This window comes from Labeo rohita, chromosome 20 (genome assembly GCF_022985175.1).
Source record: "Labeo rohita strain BAU-BD-2019 chromosome 20, IGBB_LRoh.1.0, whole genome shotgun sequence".
NCBI classification, from domain to species: domain Eukaryota; kingdom Metazoa; phylum Chordata; class Actinopteri; order Cypriniformes; family Cyprinidae; genus Labeo; species Labeo rohita.
In genome coordinates, this window is record NC_066888.1 from 32,851,961 (window position 1) to 32,868,128 (window position 16,168).

General features: G+C 34.7%; 1 protein-coding gene across 3 annotated transcripts in view; it reads right to left on the bottom strand.

Annotated features, from left to right (window-relative positions):
* Nucleotides 1-16,168, bottom strand: part of ppp2r5cb (protein phosphatase 2, regulatory subunit B', gamma b) — a 38,462-nt gene that overhangs the window by 9,326 nt on the left and 12,968 nt on the right. For all 3 annotated transcript variants that reach the window (XM_051138736.1, XM_051138738.1, XM_051138737.1), the window contains 5 exons: nucleotides 7,190-7,389; nucleotides 3,711-3,821; nucleotides 3,245-3,337; nucleotides 617-747; nucleotides 119-178 (listed from right to left, as the gene is read on the bottom strand). In XM_051138736.1, coding sequence (XP_050994693.1) covers nucleotides 119-178; nucleotides 617-747; nucleotides 3,245-3,337; nucleotides 3,711-3,821; nucleotides 7,190-7,389 — 595 coding nt within the window. The remainder of the gene's footprint in view (nucleotides 1-118; nucleotides 179-616; nucleotides 748-3,244; nucleotides 3,338-3,710; nucleotides 3,822-7,189; nucleotides 7,390-16,168) is intronic.

A 16,168-nucleotide genomic window follows, 5' to 3' on the forward strand; every position in this document is an offset into this window, starting at 1 on the left:
ATGCCATTTCGCTAAGTAACAAGTGATTCACCACAATAATATTAAATCAAATTAATCTGTTCAAATGTTGCTCGGATTAGAGAGCAGAGATGGATTTTATGAGCTAAATGTTTTATACCTTCCTAATATTTCCAGTAGTTCGGCTATTCCGTTATGATGCTCTGTTTCATAGATGAACCTGTATGGAGATAAAACACATCGTATTATGACAAAAAACCCATAACACGACATGAAAACGATTTAAAGTTGACATGGAATCAATATATATGCTATTTGTGGTGCATATTACTCCAAAGAAAAAACTAATCAAGGCCATGTGGGTGGTAAAAACCAGAGTTCCCAAACTCTTTAATATCTAACCAAACATCTAACCTTGATTGAGGGCTGTGGGCCAAAAATAAATGCTACATTAAAATGTGTTACATTTTAAAAATGATTTAACAACAATGTAACAAATGTAAACAAATTTTTGAAATTTTAAAAGCATTTTTAAAATCAAATTCAAAAAAAGAAAATCACAAGTTAACTTTGGCGATGCAGTTTCACTTAGAAACGTCACGTTATGAACGTTTAACGCATTGCAAATCCTGTGTTTTTTGGACGACGCGAGTCTCACCTATAGAAAATGTTATTAATCTGTTTCCTGATGTAAGCTCTGAGACCCAGGAACTTCCCGTAGATGCGGTGGAGAGTCGTCTTCAGGAAGTCTCGCTCTCGAGGGTCTTCACTATCGAACAGCTCCAGGAGCTGCAATCCAATCAAATCAAACGCTCATTAATTATGCATATCGGCTATGAAACAAACAATTTTTAGCACAAAGGTCATGATTTCCGAATCATGCAAATGATGCAAAAAGAAGCTGATGACCCACACAAAAACATCTGTGTTTTCTGTGGACATTATTATTATTGAGGTTAATAAATTAAGGGTATGATAAAGAACTTCTATCACACATAAATGCATTAAAATAGGAGAAAGAGAATAGAGATAATATAAACTCACAGTGTATTAATTTAAACTGTAATATGCACATGGTATTTGGGATCCTGTACATGCAATTTGCCATTTTAATGGTATAATTTGAGAACAAACTTAAGAGCTGGCTTGAGAAAGATTAACCTGAAAGCCTGAAGCAGTTGTGAAAGTGTGAAAGTTGATGTTGCTATCGTGATTTAACACATTGCTTACATGATTTAACATGTTGTTAACATGTTTTAACATGATTAGCTTGTTGCTTGCATTTTTATGTCTGCTTACAATGTTGTTAGCATGATTAGCATGTTGTTAATATGATTACCAAGTTACTAGCATGTTTCTAACATGATTAACATGTTACTAGCATGTTGTTAACACACTTAACATGTTACTAGCTTGTTGCTAGCATGTTGTTAACATGATTAGTATGTTTCTAACATGATTAACATGTAACTGGCATGTTTTTAACATAATTAGCATGTTACTAGCATGCTGCTAGCATAATTAGCAAGTTATTAGCATGTTACTAGCATGACTAACGAGTTACTAGCATGTTGTTAGCATGATTAGCATGCTACTAGCTTGTTACGAACATGTTTCTAGCATGATTAGGATATTACTAGCATGTTGTTAACATGATTAACATGTTACTAGCATGTTGTTAACACACTTAACATGTTACTAGCTTGTTGCTAGCATGTTGTTAACATGATTAGTATGTTTCTAACATGATTAGCATGTAACTGGCATGTTTTTAACATAATTAGCATGTTACTAGCATGCTGTTAGCATAATTAGCAAGTTATTAGCAAGCTATTAGCATGACTAGTGAGTTACTAGCATGATTAGCATGTTACTAGCATGTTGTTAGCATGATTAGCATGCTACTAGCTTGTTACAAACATGTTTCTAGCATGATTAGCATATTACTAGCATGTTGTTAACATGATTAACATGTTACTAACATGTTTCTAACATGATTACCATGATAATAGCTTGTTGCTAGTATGTTTTTAGCATGATCAACATGTTTCTAACATGATTAACACGTCATTGGCATGTTTTTAACATAATTAGCATGTTACTAGCACATTGTTAACATAATTAGCAAGTTACATGTTGTTGTTAGGATGATTAGCATATTACTAGCATGTTGTTAACATGATTTGCATGCTATTAGCTTGTTACTAACATGTTTCTAGCAGGATTAACATGTTTCTAACATGATTAACGTGTTGCTAAAATGATTCTAACATTATTAACATTTCTAGCATGCTGTTAGCATGATTAACATGTTACTAGCATGTTGCTAGGACGTTTAGCATATCACTAGCATATTAGCATAATTAACATGCTATTAGCTTGTTTCTAGCATGCTGTTAGCATTATTAGCTTATTACTAGCATGCTGTTAGCATGATTAACATGTTGCTAGCATGTTGTTAGCATATTTAACAAGTTACTAGCATGTTGTTTGGACGTTTAGCATTTCACTAGCATGTTAGCATTATTAACATGCTATTAGCTTGTTACTATCATGTTCTAACATGATTAGCATATTACTAGCATGTTGTTAGCAAGATTAACATGTTGCTATCATGTTTTGAGCATGAGTAGCATGTTAGTAGCATGTTGCTAGTATGATTAGCAAGTTACTAGCATGTTGCTAACGTGTTTCTAGCATAATTAACATGTTATTAGCATATTGCTTGCATAATGAGTGTGTTTAAACCAGTAAAAAACAGCTAAAACCACCCTAGGCTGGTTGTCTAATCTTAGCTGGTTTAAGCTAAGACCAGCTACAAAGTGGCCAAAACCAGTTTAAAACCGGTCTGGGAGAGCAGCCAAAGCAGCCATTCATCTTAATCTGGTTTTATCAGTTTTTTCAGTAGTGAGTTGTTCATCTTTGCTGTAGTAATAAACCGCTGAGATGCACCATAGGTCTCTTTGTATAAAAGTTTTCACCCCCTTAATGAAAGTCTATGGGATTTTAGGTGGTTTTGATAGTCTGGTTCTCGAAAACCGTAAGCCGGATAAGTTAGAAAAGATATAGCAACTAACTTCAGACCAGTCTGAAGGTCTGACGTGAGTTTGGTGGTTGTAGCTTTAACGCTCTAGGAGGAAATACTGACTACAATTGGCTCAGAAGAACCAGCAGCTTATATAACAGATCAGTAAATTTGCGTTCTCAAGCCAACTTAATGAATTAATTGTAATGATTTTTTCCAATGCAAAGTGATTCTTGAAAACTGACACATATTTCAACACACCTGCATCACAAACTTCTGGTCGATGTATTTCTTGGCTATGTTTGGTTGAAAGTCTGGTGACTCTAAAAATCGCAGGAAAAATTCATAGACGAGCTGTGGAAAGAAAAATCAAAAAGTCTGAAAGTTCAAAAACACAGTAAAAATTGTGAAATGGTTTTGTCATTCCAAACAGTCATTTTCTATGTGAATATCTGTTAAACTGTAATTTATTTCTGTGATCAAATCTGAATTTTCAGCATCATTCTAATATGCTGATTTGCTGCTTAAGAAACATTTTTGATCATTATCAATGTGACAACAGCAATATTTGTCAGGATTCAGATGAATAGAAAGCTCAAAAGAACAGCGTTTACTTGAAACAGAAATCTTTTGTAACATTATAAATGTCTTTAATGTCACTTGTGATTAATTTAACGCATCCTTGATGAATAAAAGCATCATATCATATAAATGCACAGGTGTTCACCTGCAGGTGTGGCCAGGCCGCCTCTAACGTGGGTTCATCCTCCTCTGGGTCAAACTCTGCGCCGGTGGGGTTGGATGACGGCGGTAACGTCCTAAACATGTTGACTGCAAACTGAAATGAACAAACCACATTAAAGAATCGTGTGTATATAGATACATACGTTTTCTCATTACTGAGAACAAACTGAAGGAGTAAGTCTTTATCAATGAACCATCTATTCAGCTTGTTGATTAATAAAAGGTGGCAGCACACACACAAATGAATCATAAGGACACGTTTTAATCCTCCCGATCGCAGCACTTTGAAGTTCTTGGCTTTAATCATCAAAGTGTGTGTGAGTGTGTTTTTAAGGAGATGTGATGCAGGAAATGTGCTCGAGAACATATTATCATGCTTATTTCGCAAGTCCATTTGCACTTCGATAGGCCGCGGCTTAACATCAGCTGCGGGCTCTAATAAATATCAAAGAGATGTAATTCAGAGCTGGAATAACTGCAGCTGGCAGAAGCACCGAGGCCAACGGCAGGTCAATCGACACTCTGCTGCTAAACGCAAAGCTGTCGGCCAAAAAACCGGCCCTTAAAAGGATGGCGAAACAACAGATCTGATTCGGAGGAGCCAACAGATCTGCCCAAACGCTCAACACAACCTTGTATGGCTGAGTGATGCTCTATCAGCAGTTTATATAGCTCACAGCCACTTTAAGAAAACTTTCTTTAGGAAAGAAACGTTTTAAGAAAGCACTGACTTCTCTAGACCAAAATATGCATGTTATTTTGGTCCCATTGATGTCACTTTAATTTGACTGAAGATTTACGCAACGCCAAACAAGAGCAGGAGGTTGTTTCTTCATCAGATTTGTAGAAGTGAGTCATTCCATCACTTGCTCACCAATGAATGTGAATGGGTGCCTTCAGAATGACAGTCCAAACAGCTGATAAAAACTAGGGATGCACGATATGCATGTTTATTTTTACTGTTATCGTTATTGAACCGATACAATAATTTTTTGTCAGATCTATGAAAGCCGATAAATAATGTAGTATTTCAAGCAGAGACACTTCAGATGTGCACTTTTCACCATAATGGTTTTTAATTGCTTGAAATGCAGTGAAGTGCAACATGTGCAGGGCAAGCCTGTCATATTATTATGAGAACATCACTGTAAAATATGGAATTTATGCAATCTTTGGTCACTGTGTTGTAGCACACTGAAGCAGAAGTTACACATTCTGGTTACCAAATAAACTTAACTCGAGTTCACTTGTGCATCTTTATGTACATGTATAAGTTGCAATATTATGTTTATGTTGTATAAATATCTGACTGATCTCACATATGACGCGTTTCCTTGAGTTAAAGAAGTTGATCGCAAAGTGCAGTTACACATCATGCATATATGTTATAATATTATGTTTATGTTGTATAAATATCTGATTCTCACATAGCGTAATTAAAGGAGAAGTCCACTTCCAGAACGAAGATTCACATATAATGTACTCACCCCCTTGCCATACAAGATGTTCGTGTCTTTCTTTCTTCAGTCGTAAAGAAATTGTTTTTTGACAAAAAACATTTCAGGATTTTTCTCCATATAATGGACTGATATGGTGCCCCGAGTTTGAACTTCCAAAATGTAGTTTAAATGCAACTTCAGAGGGCTCTAAACAATCCCAGACGAGAAAGAAGGGTCTTATCTAGTGAAAAGATCGGTTATATACTTTTTAATGTCAAACGCTCGTTTTTGTTCCGGTTCATGTCAGTTAGTGTATGTGGAAAAACTCCCATCTCATGTTCTCCCTCAACTTCAAAATCGTCCTGTATCACTGTTTTACCTTTTTTGTTAAGGGTGTTTGATCTTCTTTGCATGTTCACTTTGCAAACACTGTGTCTGTACTTCTGCAGCGATGTAGGATGATTTTGAAATGATTTTTTCGACATACCCTAACTGTCTTGAGTCAGAATACACAGAGTTCAGGGAGAGAAAGACAAGATGAGCGTTTGAGATTAAGTAGTATTTAAATAGTATTTTTTAAATGAAAGTAACCAATCGTTTCGCTAGAAAAGACCCTTCTTCCTCAGTTGGGATCGTTTACAACTGCATTTTGGAAGTTCAAACTCGGGGCACAATAGCAGTCCATTATATGGGGAAAAATGCTAAAATGTTTCCCTCAAAAAAACAAAAAAACAAAAAAACAATTTCTTTACAACTGAAGACAGAAAGATATGAACATCTTGGATTGCAAGGTACATTATCTGTAAATTGTTGTTCTGGAAGTGAACTTCTTTAACCCACTAACGTTCAGCTTAAATTTGAAACAGTGGTAATAATTTAAGATACTTCTTTTTCAAAATAATTTATTTATTATTTTATTATTAATAATAACCACCAGTTTTATTTGCATCTTATTTTTTTTAATTAATAGTATGGTTTAATTAAAATAACTTCAATATTGTCCCTGCAGAGATTTTTTTAATTTTTTTATTTTTTACACGTAACTAATGTTGTCCAGTGAATTGCTTGCATTATTTATGCATTATTTTATTTACTTTTAAAGATGCTTTATGTTTGATTTAAGCTAAAGTGTTTAATGGCAAGACTTTTTTGGTAATCAGGCTATCAAAAATGCTATAAAAAATTTTATTCAGATTTATCGGCTTTCATATATACACATGAAGTATCGATATTGGCCAAAATTTTCATATTGGTGCATCTCTAATAAAAACATCAAAGTAAGTCACACCACTCCAGTCCATCAGTTAACATCCTAAGACGACAAAAGCCAAGTCCAAAATAACACTTCCTCCAGTGAAAACGTGGTCTGGTGTGAAACCGTTTAAAAACCGAAATAGTCCAAATCAGCACTAAACATATTATGGTGTTATTATGGATTACAGACTCGTATTTTAGTTAAAAACGTCTTAATGATGGATTGTTTTATCTTTTGTCTTCTCAAGATGTGAACTGATGGACTGGAGTGGTTTCGATTACTTGTGGATTATTGTGTTGTTTTTATCAGCTGTCTGGACTCTCATTCTGACGGCACCCATTCACATCCATTGGTGAGCAAGTGATGGAATGACACATTTCTTTTTCTATTAAATGCCATCTTTTCAGATCATTAGTGATGCAAGATTTGGATGAGTTTGTTCATCAGATTTGTAGAAGAGTGTGATTCCACCACTGTCTGACCAGTGGTTCCTCTGCAGTGAATGGGTGCCGTCAGAATGACAAAGTGTTAACTGATGGACTGGAGTGCTGTGGATTACTTGTGGATTATTGTGATATTTTTATCAGCTGTTTGGACTCTCATTCTGACGGCACCCATTCACATCCATTGGTGAGCAAGTGATGGAATGACGCATTTCTACAAATCTGATGAAGAAACAAACTACTGAACAATTCCTTTAAGCAGTCCAAGAACCAAGCTGACAGTTTCTTACAAAACACCCTAAATGTGGCGTTTGTGTGTACTCACCATGTGAACCACCTCAGGATAGATGGGCTCGGTGATGACGTTCCTGTTGTGAGTGATGTACTCCACCATCTCGCTGAGCGCCGCCCGCTTCACCTCCTTCCATTTCAGGTCGCTCAAGGGGTCGGACACAAAGTCGAAGAGCACGCAGCACTGACGCAGCTTCTGCACAAATAACTTCTCCTGCTCGGCGGGAGGAACATCTACACAGACGGAGAGAAAAGTCAATGTAACACTGACAAACTGGACTAAACCTGTTAACTCTATAAAGCCCACGCGACTGAAAACTTGTGTGTGTGCCCATCAGTATATCTGTGTTTGCGCCAAGGTTATTACAGTTTTGCTTTTTTAAATTCGTTTTATTTTAAATTTACAATAAAATTTAGTTTACTTTTTATTAGTTTCATTAATAATTTTGTTAGTTTTAGTTCAGTTTTTATTTTGTGAGCACATTTCTATTTCGTTTTTATATAGTTTAGTTTCAGTTTTAGTTTTACAAAATAGCCTAGACAGTGAAAATAGATCACTTCCAGAGCGCAGACCAACGCCTTAATTTAATCTTATGTCGCAAAAGTGAAGCATGCTGAGCTTAATTAGGTGGTAAAAGTATACAAGCAGTCAAGCATTTTTACTCCATAAATCTACACAAGTTGCACTTACATAATCATAATTAAAAACAGTAAATGTGTTATAATATTTAAATTGAAAATAGCTGTAATTAGTTATGGATATAATTAGATATTTTATCTTATTTAACCATATTCACGATACTGTAACTATCATGTCTTGCTTACTTTCCTGCAAACAAACGCGCATAAATGGAACTAATTAAATTCAATAATAATGGCAGAGCCTTTTGATTCGCAGCGTTGCGTACTATTGGATTCGTGCTGCGGCTGAAGTGAATGACAGCTTATGAAGGAGCGCTCGCTGCTCGCTTTCTGTAGCCTATATAACTTTATTTTATACGTTTTAGAATGTATACACTGCAGAGACAATCACATTTAGGCAATAAGGCCTAAACAATAATTGTTTACAGAATGGATGCACGTTCTCATCTTTTTTCTGTTGTGCTGCTTGTCTATTTTTCTACAAAGCACCAATTTAGAATGCCTATTTTTTGGTTTAATCTCTTGTGTTACATGAGAAAATAAATATTTTTGCCTTACTGATGCAGCAGATTTAATGTGGTGCCGGCGGTTCAGGTCGCTGTCTAGGCTATGTTAAACGGGCCGGGTCGGGTACAGAATGTGCTGCTGTCGGATAACGGGTCGGGTGTTCTGTTAAGCAGCCTACTGTTGGTGCGCGTTTACCAAACCGCACCCGTGCAGGGCCCTGTTTTAAACTGTTCTCATCTAATGTTATCCGTCAGATAACCTCACGTCTATAATGCGCCATTTACAGGTTGGCTATTTCCCTAAACCGCCACACAGCTCGTACATTTTTTCCGCCACCTAATGAGAACGTAATTATTACAAAAACGAATATTTATTTTTAATAATTATTATTTTATTTCAGTTAGTTTTTCAGTAACTGTTGTTAGTTTCGTTTCGTTTTAGTTTTAGTTTTAGTTTTCGTTAACGAAAATAACCTTGGTTTGCGCTGAGGGGAGCTTCAAAGGCTTCTACGTGATTTTGCAATGTTTTAATGAAACGATTAAAATAGAATCCAGAAAATGAATGGAAAACAGAGATTCACAAACAAAACTTAATTTGAGAAAAATAATAAAACGTATTTCATAGGGCCTTAAAATATGTCATTTTTGTTAAACTTTGAATAAACTGCTGCTAAATTCTGCAAGTTTCATGATTTTAATTAATTAGGCATGTTTTTGGATAAATAATTTTTATGTAACCATCAAAACAGAGCCTAGAAAAATTCAAATGGAATTTTCCGATTTCGTAGGGCCCTCTATTTGTGTCTTATTGTAGTTGTCCTTAGGTTGTTACTTGCATCTAGGTTCTTATTATTAATAACAAAGATAAAATAAAAAATGACTGTGTCATGACGGAAATTGTTGTTGTGAAATAAAATGACTATATCATGAAATAAGATTTGGCTTTATCTTTAAGATAATTTACCAATATAGCAAAGATAGTTGTTCACCATAATCCTGTGTAGTGGCACTGGCGTGTGAGAAAGTTAAGATGCTACTTAAGCTTTTTATTCCTCCTCCTCCACTCATTCTACAGCTTTCAAGATAGAACCACCAAACTCAGCCCTGCTCTTCAGACTGATCTTTTCTAACTGATCCAACTTATAGTTTTCATAAAATGAAAGATTAAAAATCATAAAAATCCCATAGACTTACACTGATGGAATGTTCAAATGAGCAACGCTATTCAAACTCCAACCGTCAAAATTTTACTTAAACTCCCAGAATCCCTTGAGACTAAGGCTGCGTCTGAAAGCCTAGTCAGCTGACTTGCTGCCTCGCTGCCTTATCAGGCAGTGACTTCGAAGGCTGCGAAAGCAACTCTAGAAACAGTTTCAGACAGACTTCAGAGGCAGCAGAACGTGACGCCGTTGCTAGGTTACCTAACGGTTAAATTGTAGATTTTGTAGAAGAACGTTCTTATACAGTTATATATAAATACTTTAATAATACATAAAGACCTCAGTGTCATTACCCACCGCAGGTCTGTGCGTTGAAGACGACGACTGAGAATGGCAGCTACTTTTTGCTTAAAAAAATAAAAGCACTGATGCAAGTGATATTGTAATATTACTATTTCTAATCCATTTAGACTCATTTAACCTTCCACTCTAATATTTCTAATATTTCTAATGTCTAAATCATGCTAGCAACATGCTAATCATGTTAGAAACATGCTAACAAAATTATAGTAACATGTTAATCATGCTAACAACATGCTAATCATGATAGAAACATGCTAGCAACGTGCTAGTAACATGCTAACCATGGTAGCAACATGCTAGTAACATGCTAATCATGCTAACAACATGTTAGTAACATGCTAATCATGCTAACAACATGGTAGTAACTTGCTAATCATGCTAGTAACATGCTAGTAACATGCTATTCATGATAGAAAAATGCTAGCAACATGCTAATCATGTTAAAAACATGCTAACATGTTATTAATAGGCTAATCATGCTAACAACTTGCTAGTAACTTGGTAATCATGCTAGCAATGTGCTAGTTACATGCTAATCATACTGGAAACATGCTAATCGTGCTAGTAACATGCTAGTTATAATGCTAATCATGTTAGAAACATACTAGCAATATGCTAATCATGCTAGCAACATGCTAGTAACTTGTTAATTATGCTAACAACATGCTAGTAACTTGGTAATCATGTTAACAAACGTACTAGTTACATGCTAATCATACTGGAAACATGGTAACAACATGCTAGTAACACGTTAATCATGTTAGCAACATGCTAGTAACTTGCTAATCATGCTAGCAGCATGCTAATCATGTTGCAAACATGTTAACAACATGCTAGTAACATGTTAATCATGCTAGCTACATGCTAGAACATGATAATCATGGTAACATCATGCTAGTAACTTGGTAATCATGCTAGCAACATGCTAGTCACAAGCTAATCATACAGGAAACATAAGTAACATGCTAATCGTGCTAGTAACGTGCTAGTTATAATGCTAATCAGGTTAGAAACATACTAGCAATATGCTAATCATGTTAACAACGTGCTAGTTACATGCTAATCATACTGGAAACATGCTAGTAACATGCTAATCATGCTAGCAACATGCTAGTAACTTGCTAATCATGCTAGCAGCATGCTAATAATGTTGCAAACATGTTACCAACATGCTAATAACATGCTAATCATGCTAGCAACATGCTAGTTACATGCTAATCATACTAGAAACATGCTAGTAACTTGCTAATCATGTGCAAAACATGCTATTAACATGCAAATCCAGCCAGAAACATGTTAATAACATGCTAATCATGCTAACTACATTGTAATCAGCCTATAAAAATACAAGCAACAAGTTAATCATGCTAAAACATGTTAACAACATGTTAAATCATGCAAGCAATGTGTTAAATCATGCTAGCTGCTTTCATACTTTTACTGCTTCAAACTTTCAGGCTAGGCTTTCTCAAGCCAACTTAAAGTTTGTTCTCAAACTCTACTCATCTAGTTCTTATTTACTACTCATTTTAACCTTTTTAACATTTTATTAAATACTATTATTACAAACAATATTATTTCTTATGCTTTTTACACTATTACGATTCATAAAGTTTATCATGGTCAAGATCTCATCTATTATATAAAGTGACAAGTCTAATTTCACCAGAATATCTTTATTTATATAGCCTATATGACGCACACGCACAGGATTGCGGGAAACGAAGGCAGCAAAGGATACATCTATGCTGCCTTCAAAATTCCATCAGATGAAGGTACCTCCAGAGACAGGAAGTGAAGCAGAATTAGAATTCGGACGTGCCTTGATGCCTTCCTGCCTTGGAATGCTGCCTCCGTAGGCAGCGTTTTAGAGCTTTCGGACGCAGCCTAAATCAAGACTTCCCTTCTATGAACTATTTCTAATCAATTCAAACTTCCATTCTAATATTTCTAATCTATTTATCTGTCTAGCCAAGCCTAGCAACAAGAATCATGCTAGTAACTTGCTAATCATGCTAGCAACATGTTAATCACTTTCTAATCAAGCTAGAAACATGCTAGCAAACATGCTAATTGTGCTAGAAACATGCTAGCAACTTGCTAATCATGCTAACAACATACTAGGAACTTGGTAATCAAGCTAGAAAAATGCTAATCATGCTACAAACATGCTAGCAACTTGCTAATCATGCTAGCAACATGTTAATCACTTGCTAATCAAGCTAGAAACATGCTAGCAACATGCTAATCATGTTAGAAACATGTTAGCAAATTGCTAATCATGCAAGAAACATGCAAGCAACACGTTAACAACTTGGTAATCATGTTAAACAAAAAGCTAGCAACTTAGTAATCACGTTAGAAACATGCTAGCAACCTGCTAATCATGTTAAAAACATGCTAGCAACCTGCTAACAACATACTAGGAACCTGTTAAACATGCTAGAAACATGCTAGCAACCTGCTAATTATGTTAAGGCATGTTAACAACCTGCTAATCATGCTAAGAACATGCTAACAACATACTAGGAACCTGTTAATCATGTTAAAAACATGCTATCAACTTGCTAATCACGTTAGAAACATGCTAGCAACCTGCTAATCATGCTAACAACATACTAGGAACCTGTTAATCATGCTAGAAACATGCTAGCAACTTGTTAATCATGTTAAAAACATGCTAGCAACCTGCTAATCATGCCCAGCAACATGCTAAAAACATACTAGGAACCTGTTAATCATGCTAGAAACATGCTAGCAACCTGCTAATCATGCTAGAAACATGCTAGCAACTTGCTAATCATGCTAGAAACATGCTAGCAACTTGCTAATCATGTTAAAAAACATGCTAGCAACTTGCTAATCATGTTAAAAACATGCTAGCAACCTGCTAATCATGCTAGGAACATGCTAACAACATACTAGGAACCTGTTAATCATGCTAGCAACATGCTAGTAACTTGCTTATAATGTTAGAATCATACTAACAACATGTTAATGATCTATCTATCTGAAAGACTGCATTCAAACTTAAACCTTTTAAAACTACTTTAAACTTCAAACTATTTCAAACTGAAAACCATCAAACTTAACACTTTTCAAACTTTCTGGTCCGGCTTTCTCTTGACAAACTTTTTTACCTAGTTATTATTTTATTTTTTAAATGGGGGGATGAAATGCTTAGTTTTAATAGATAAAATAACTATGATCTCCATTTGGATAATCTATTATTAAATTATTGCTCCTGCTGTTTTTTTTTTCGTAATATCAGTTCGGTAGTAGTATCGTGATATTTTCGGTACAGTATCAAAGTCAAAATTTTGGTATGGTGACAACACTACTTTAAGGAGTCAAATATCACCTTGTAATAGGAAAGCTCCTAAAATTCTGACTGTGCTCCTAAATTAAGTTAGAAGCACAAATGCTCCTAAACAGAAAAGCAAGTGTAGAGCTCTGGTCAGAATTTCATTACATATCACCATCTACAGCAAATTCATATTTTTGCAGAGTTGTTTTTTCCTCCATATTCTCGCTGTATCAGACTACATGAGCCATAAATGTCACTCAAAACACATGCATTTTTTTATTTTGCTCAATTTTTGTAAATTTTGTCTAAAGGTTCAATAAACTGTTCATGTTTCATATTTCAAATGTCAGGCTTTACAAGCTGAAAATACAGGGTTTTTCCTGCATCGACATCAGGTAAACTTACAGTATATTTTGGGCTTTTCTGAACGTTTCGATCACATGGTTTCCTTTAAAGCTGCACATGACCAGCAACGTTTAAAACCATTGTTTATTTTAGTAGCGAGACTGACGGGTGAGTAGGAGGCTCTTCAATGTTGTCTGGGATGCATCAGCGACGCTATCACGTGTTTTCAGCTGCTTCTGAGTGATTTTGGACCCCATTCGCACCTGTATTTAATTTGGATCATTAAAGTCTAACAGGATTCAATGATCTGAATGACTATAAAAGAGTTTGTTTTCTTCACTGGTCTGGTCCTGATACTGAAGTGTGATCTGTAAAGGTCACGCCTGTGAGAAACTCACACTTCCCTTTATGCACATGGGAGTGGTGATTGTGGTTTACATGTGAAAACAGCAGTGCAATGACAACTAATGCAGTGTCAACAACTAATGCGTTTGATCAAAACTGATTTGGTCAAGCTCAGTTCAATTCATAAAACAATCAATCACAACATGCACTGTGTGTGTATTACGCAAATATTTTGCTTGCATTAAATACAGCATCCCGTAATGCAATGCAAATGGCTTAATCTTAGTTTTCTAGGGTGATAAATGAGCACCATGACACCATTCTGACAACTTGATTTACTATAATAACCATGTTTATCTGAGATAATTACAGGACGGCACTTATTGGATTAAATGTGAATGCATCATGTGAGTCTAAACATCCTTTTAAAGCAATCCAGAGCTCATTAAACAATCATCTAACTATTCATGAAATACTAGTTTACTGTTTGAAGAACACGAGGCCGTGTGGAGAATATAAAAGCTAGTTTAGTGAAACAGTACGCACTGATAAATGTTTTTAGACAGACTACTAGTATTTTACACCTCATCAAAAATAAAGTGAAAAATATGAAATATTACAATTTAAAACAGATGTTTTCTATGTGAATATTTGTGAAAATGAATTTTATATCTGTGATCAAAGCTGAATTTTCAGCATCATTACTCCAGTCTTCAGTGTCACATGATCCTTCAGAAATCATTCTAATATGCTGATGTTGAAAACAGTTTTAGGTTGAAATCAAGGATGCATTAAATTGATCAAAAGTGACAGTAAAGACATTCATAATGTTACAAAATATTTCTATTTCAAATAAATGCTGTGAATCTGTGAATCATGAAAAATAAAATGCATCACATTTTCCGCAAAAATATTTGGCAGCACAGCTGTTTTCAACATTGTTAATCAGAAATAATTCTTGAGCAGCAAATCAGCATTAGAATGATCCTCTGAAAGATCATGTGACACTGAAGACTGGAGTAATGATGCTGAAAATTCAGCTGCACATAATAAATTGCACTTTAACAGATATTCACACAGAAAACAGCTGTTTTAAATTAGAATAATATTTAAACATTTTTAAGCATTTTTGATCAAACAAACACAGCCTTGATGAGCAGAAGAGACTTATTTCAAAACAAACATTCAAAGTTATAAATATATTTTTATTATTACACATCCATTATACTGGAAATCCAAGACTGAGTGCATTTCATTGCAGGATATAAAATAATAATGCACTAATCATCCAGGTATTTCATGCATACTTGCATAATGTTCAAAGTATGCATACAGGAATAGTAAAAGCAGTATGTTAGTATGCCAGAAAAATCTAATTAGATGTCTAATCTCAAAGTTGCACCAATATTTAACAAAAACAGCATATCAGAATGATTTCTGAAGGATCATGTGATACTAAAGACTGGAGTAATGATGCTGAAAATTCAGCTTTGATCATAGAAATAAATTACATTTTAACAGATATTCATATAGAAAACAGCTGTTTTGAAATGCAATAATATTTTAGAATTTTAGCAGTATTTTTGATCAAACAAATGCAGCCGTAATGAGCAGAAGAGACCTTATTTCCAAACAAAGATTTACTTGCAATACTTGCAAAATATGCATACAGGAATAGTTAATGCAGCATGTTCATATGCCAGAAAAACATCAAATTAGATGTCTAATCTCAAAGTTGCTTTGATCACAGAAATAAATTACATTTTAACAGATATTCATATAGAAAACAGCTGTTTTAAATTGTAATATTACTTCAGAATTTTAACAGTATTTTTGATTAAACAAATGCAGTCTTGAGGAGCAGAAGAGACTTATTTCAAAACAAAGATTTAAAAATTATAATTAGACCTAGTGCATTGCATTGTGCACTGTGCTGTAACGCACTAATCACTAGGTATTCCATGCATACTTGCATAATGTTCAAAGTATGCATACAGAAATAGTTAAAGCAGTATGTTAGTATGCCAGAAACAAATCTAATTAGATGTCTAATCTCAAAGTTGCACCTATATTTAACAAAATCAGCATATTAGAATGATTTCTGAAGGATCGTGTGACACTGAGGACTGGAGTAATGATGCTGAAAATTCAGCTGTGCATCACAGAAATAAATTTTACTTTCACAGATATTTACATAGAAAACAGTTGTTTTAAATTCTAATAATATTTTAGAATTTTAGCAGTATTTTTGATTAAACAAATGCAGTCTTGATGAGCAGAAGAGATTTTATTTCAAAACAAATGTTTAAAAATTACAATTATATCATACTGGAAATCCATGTCTG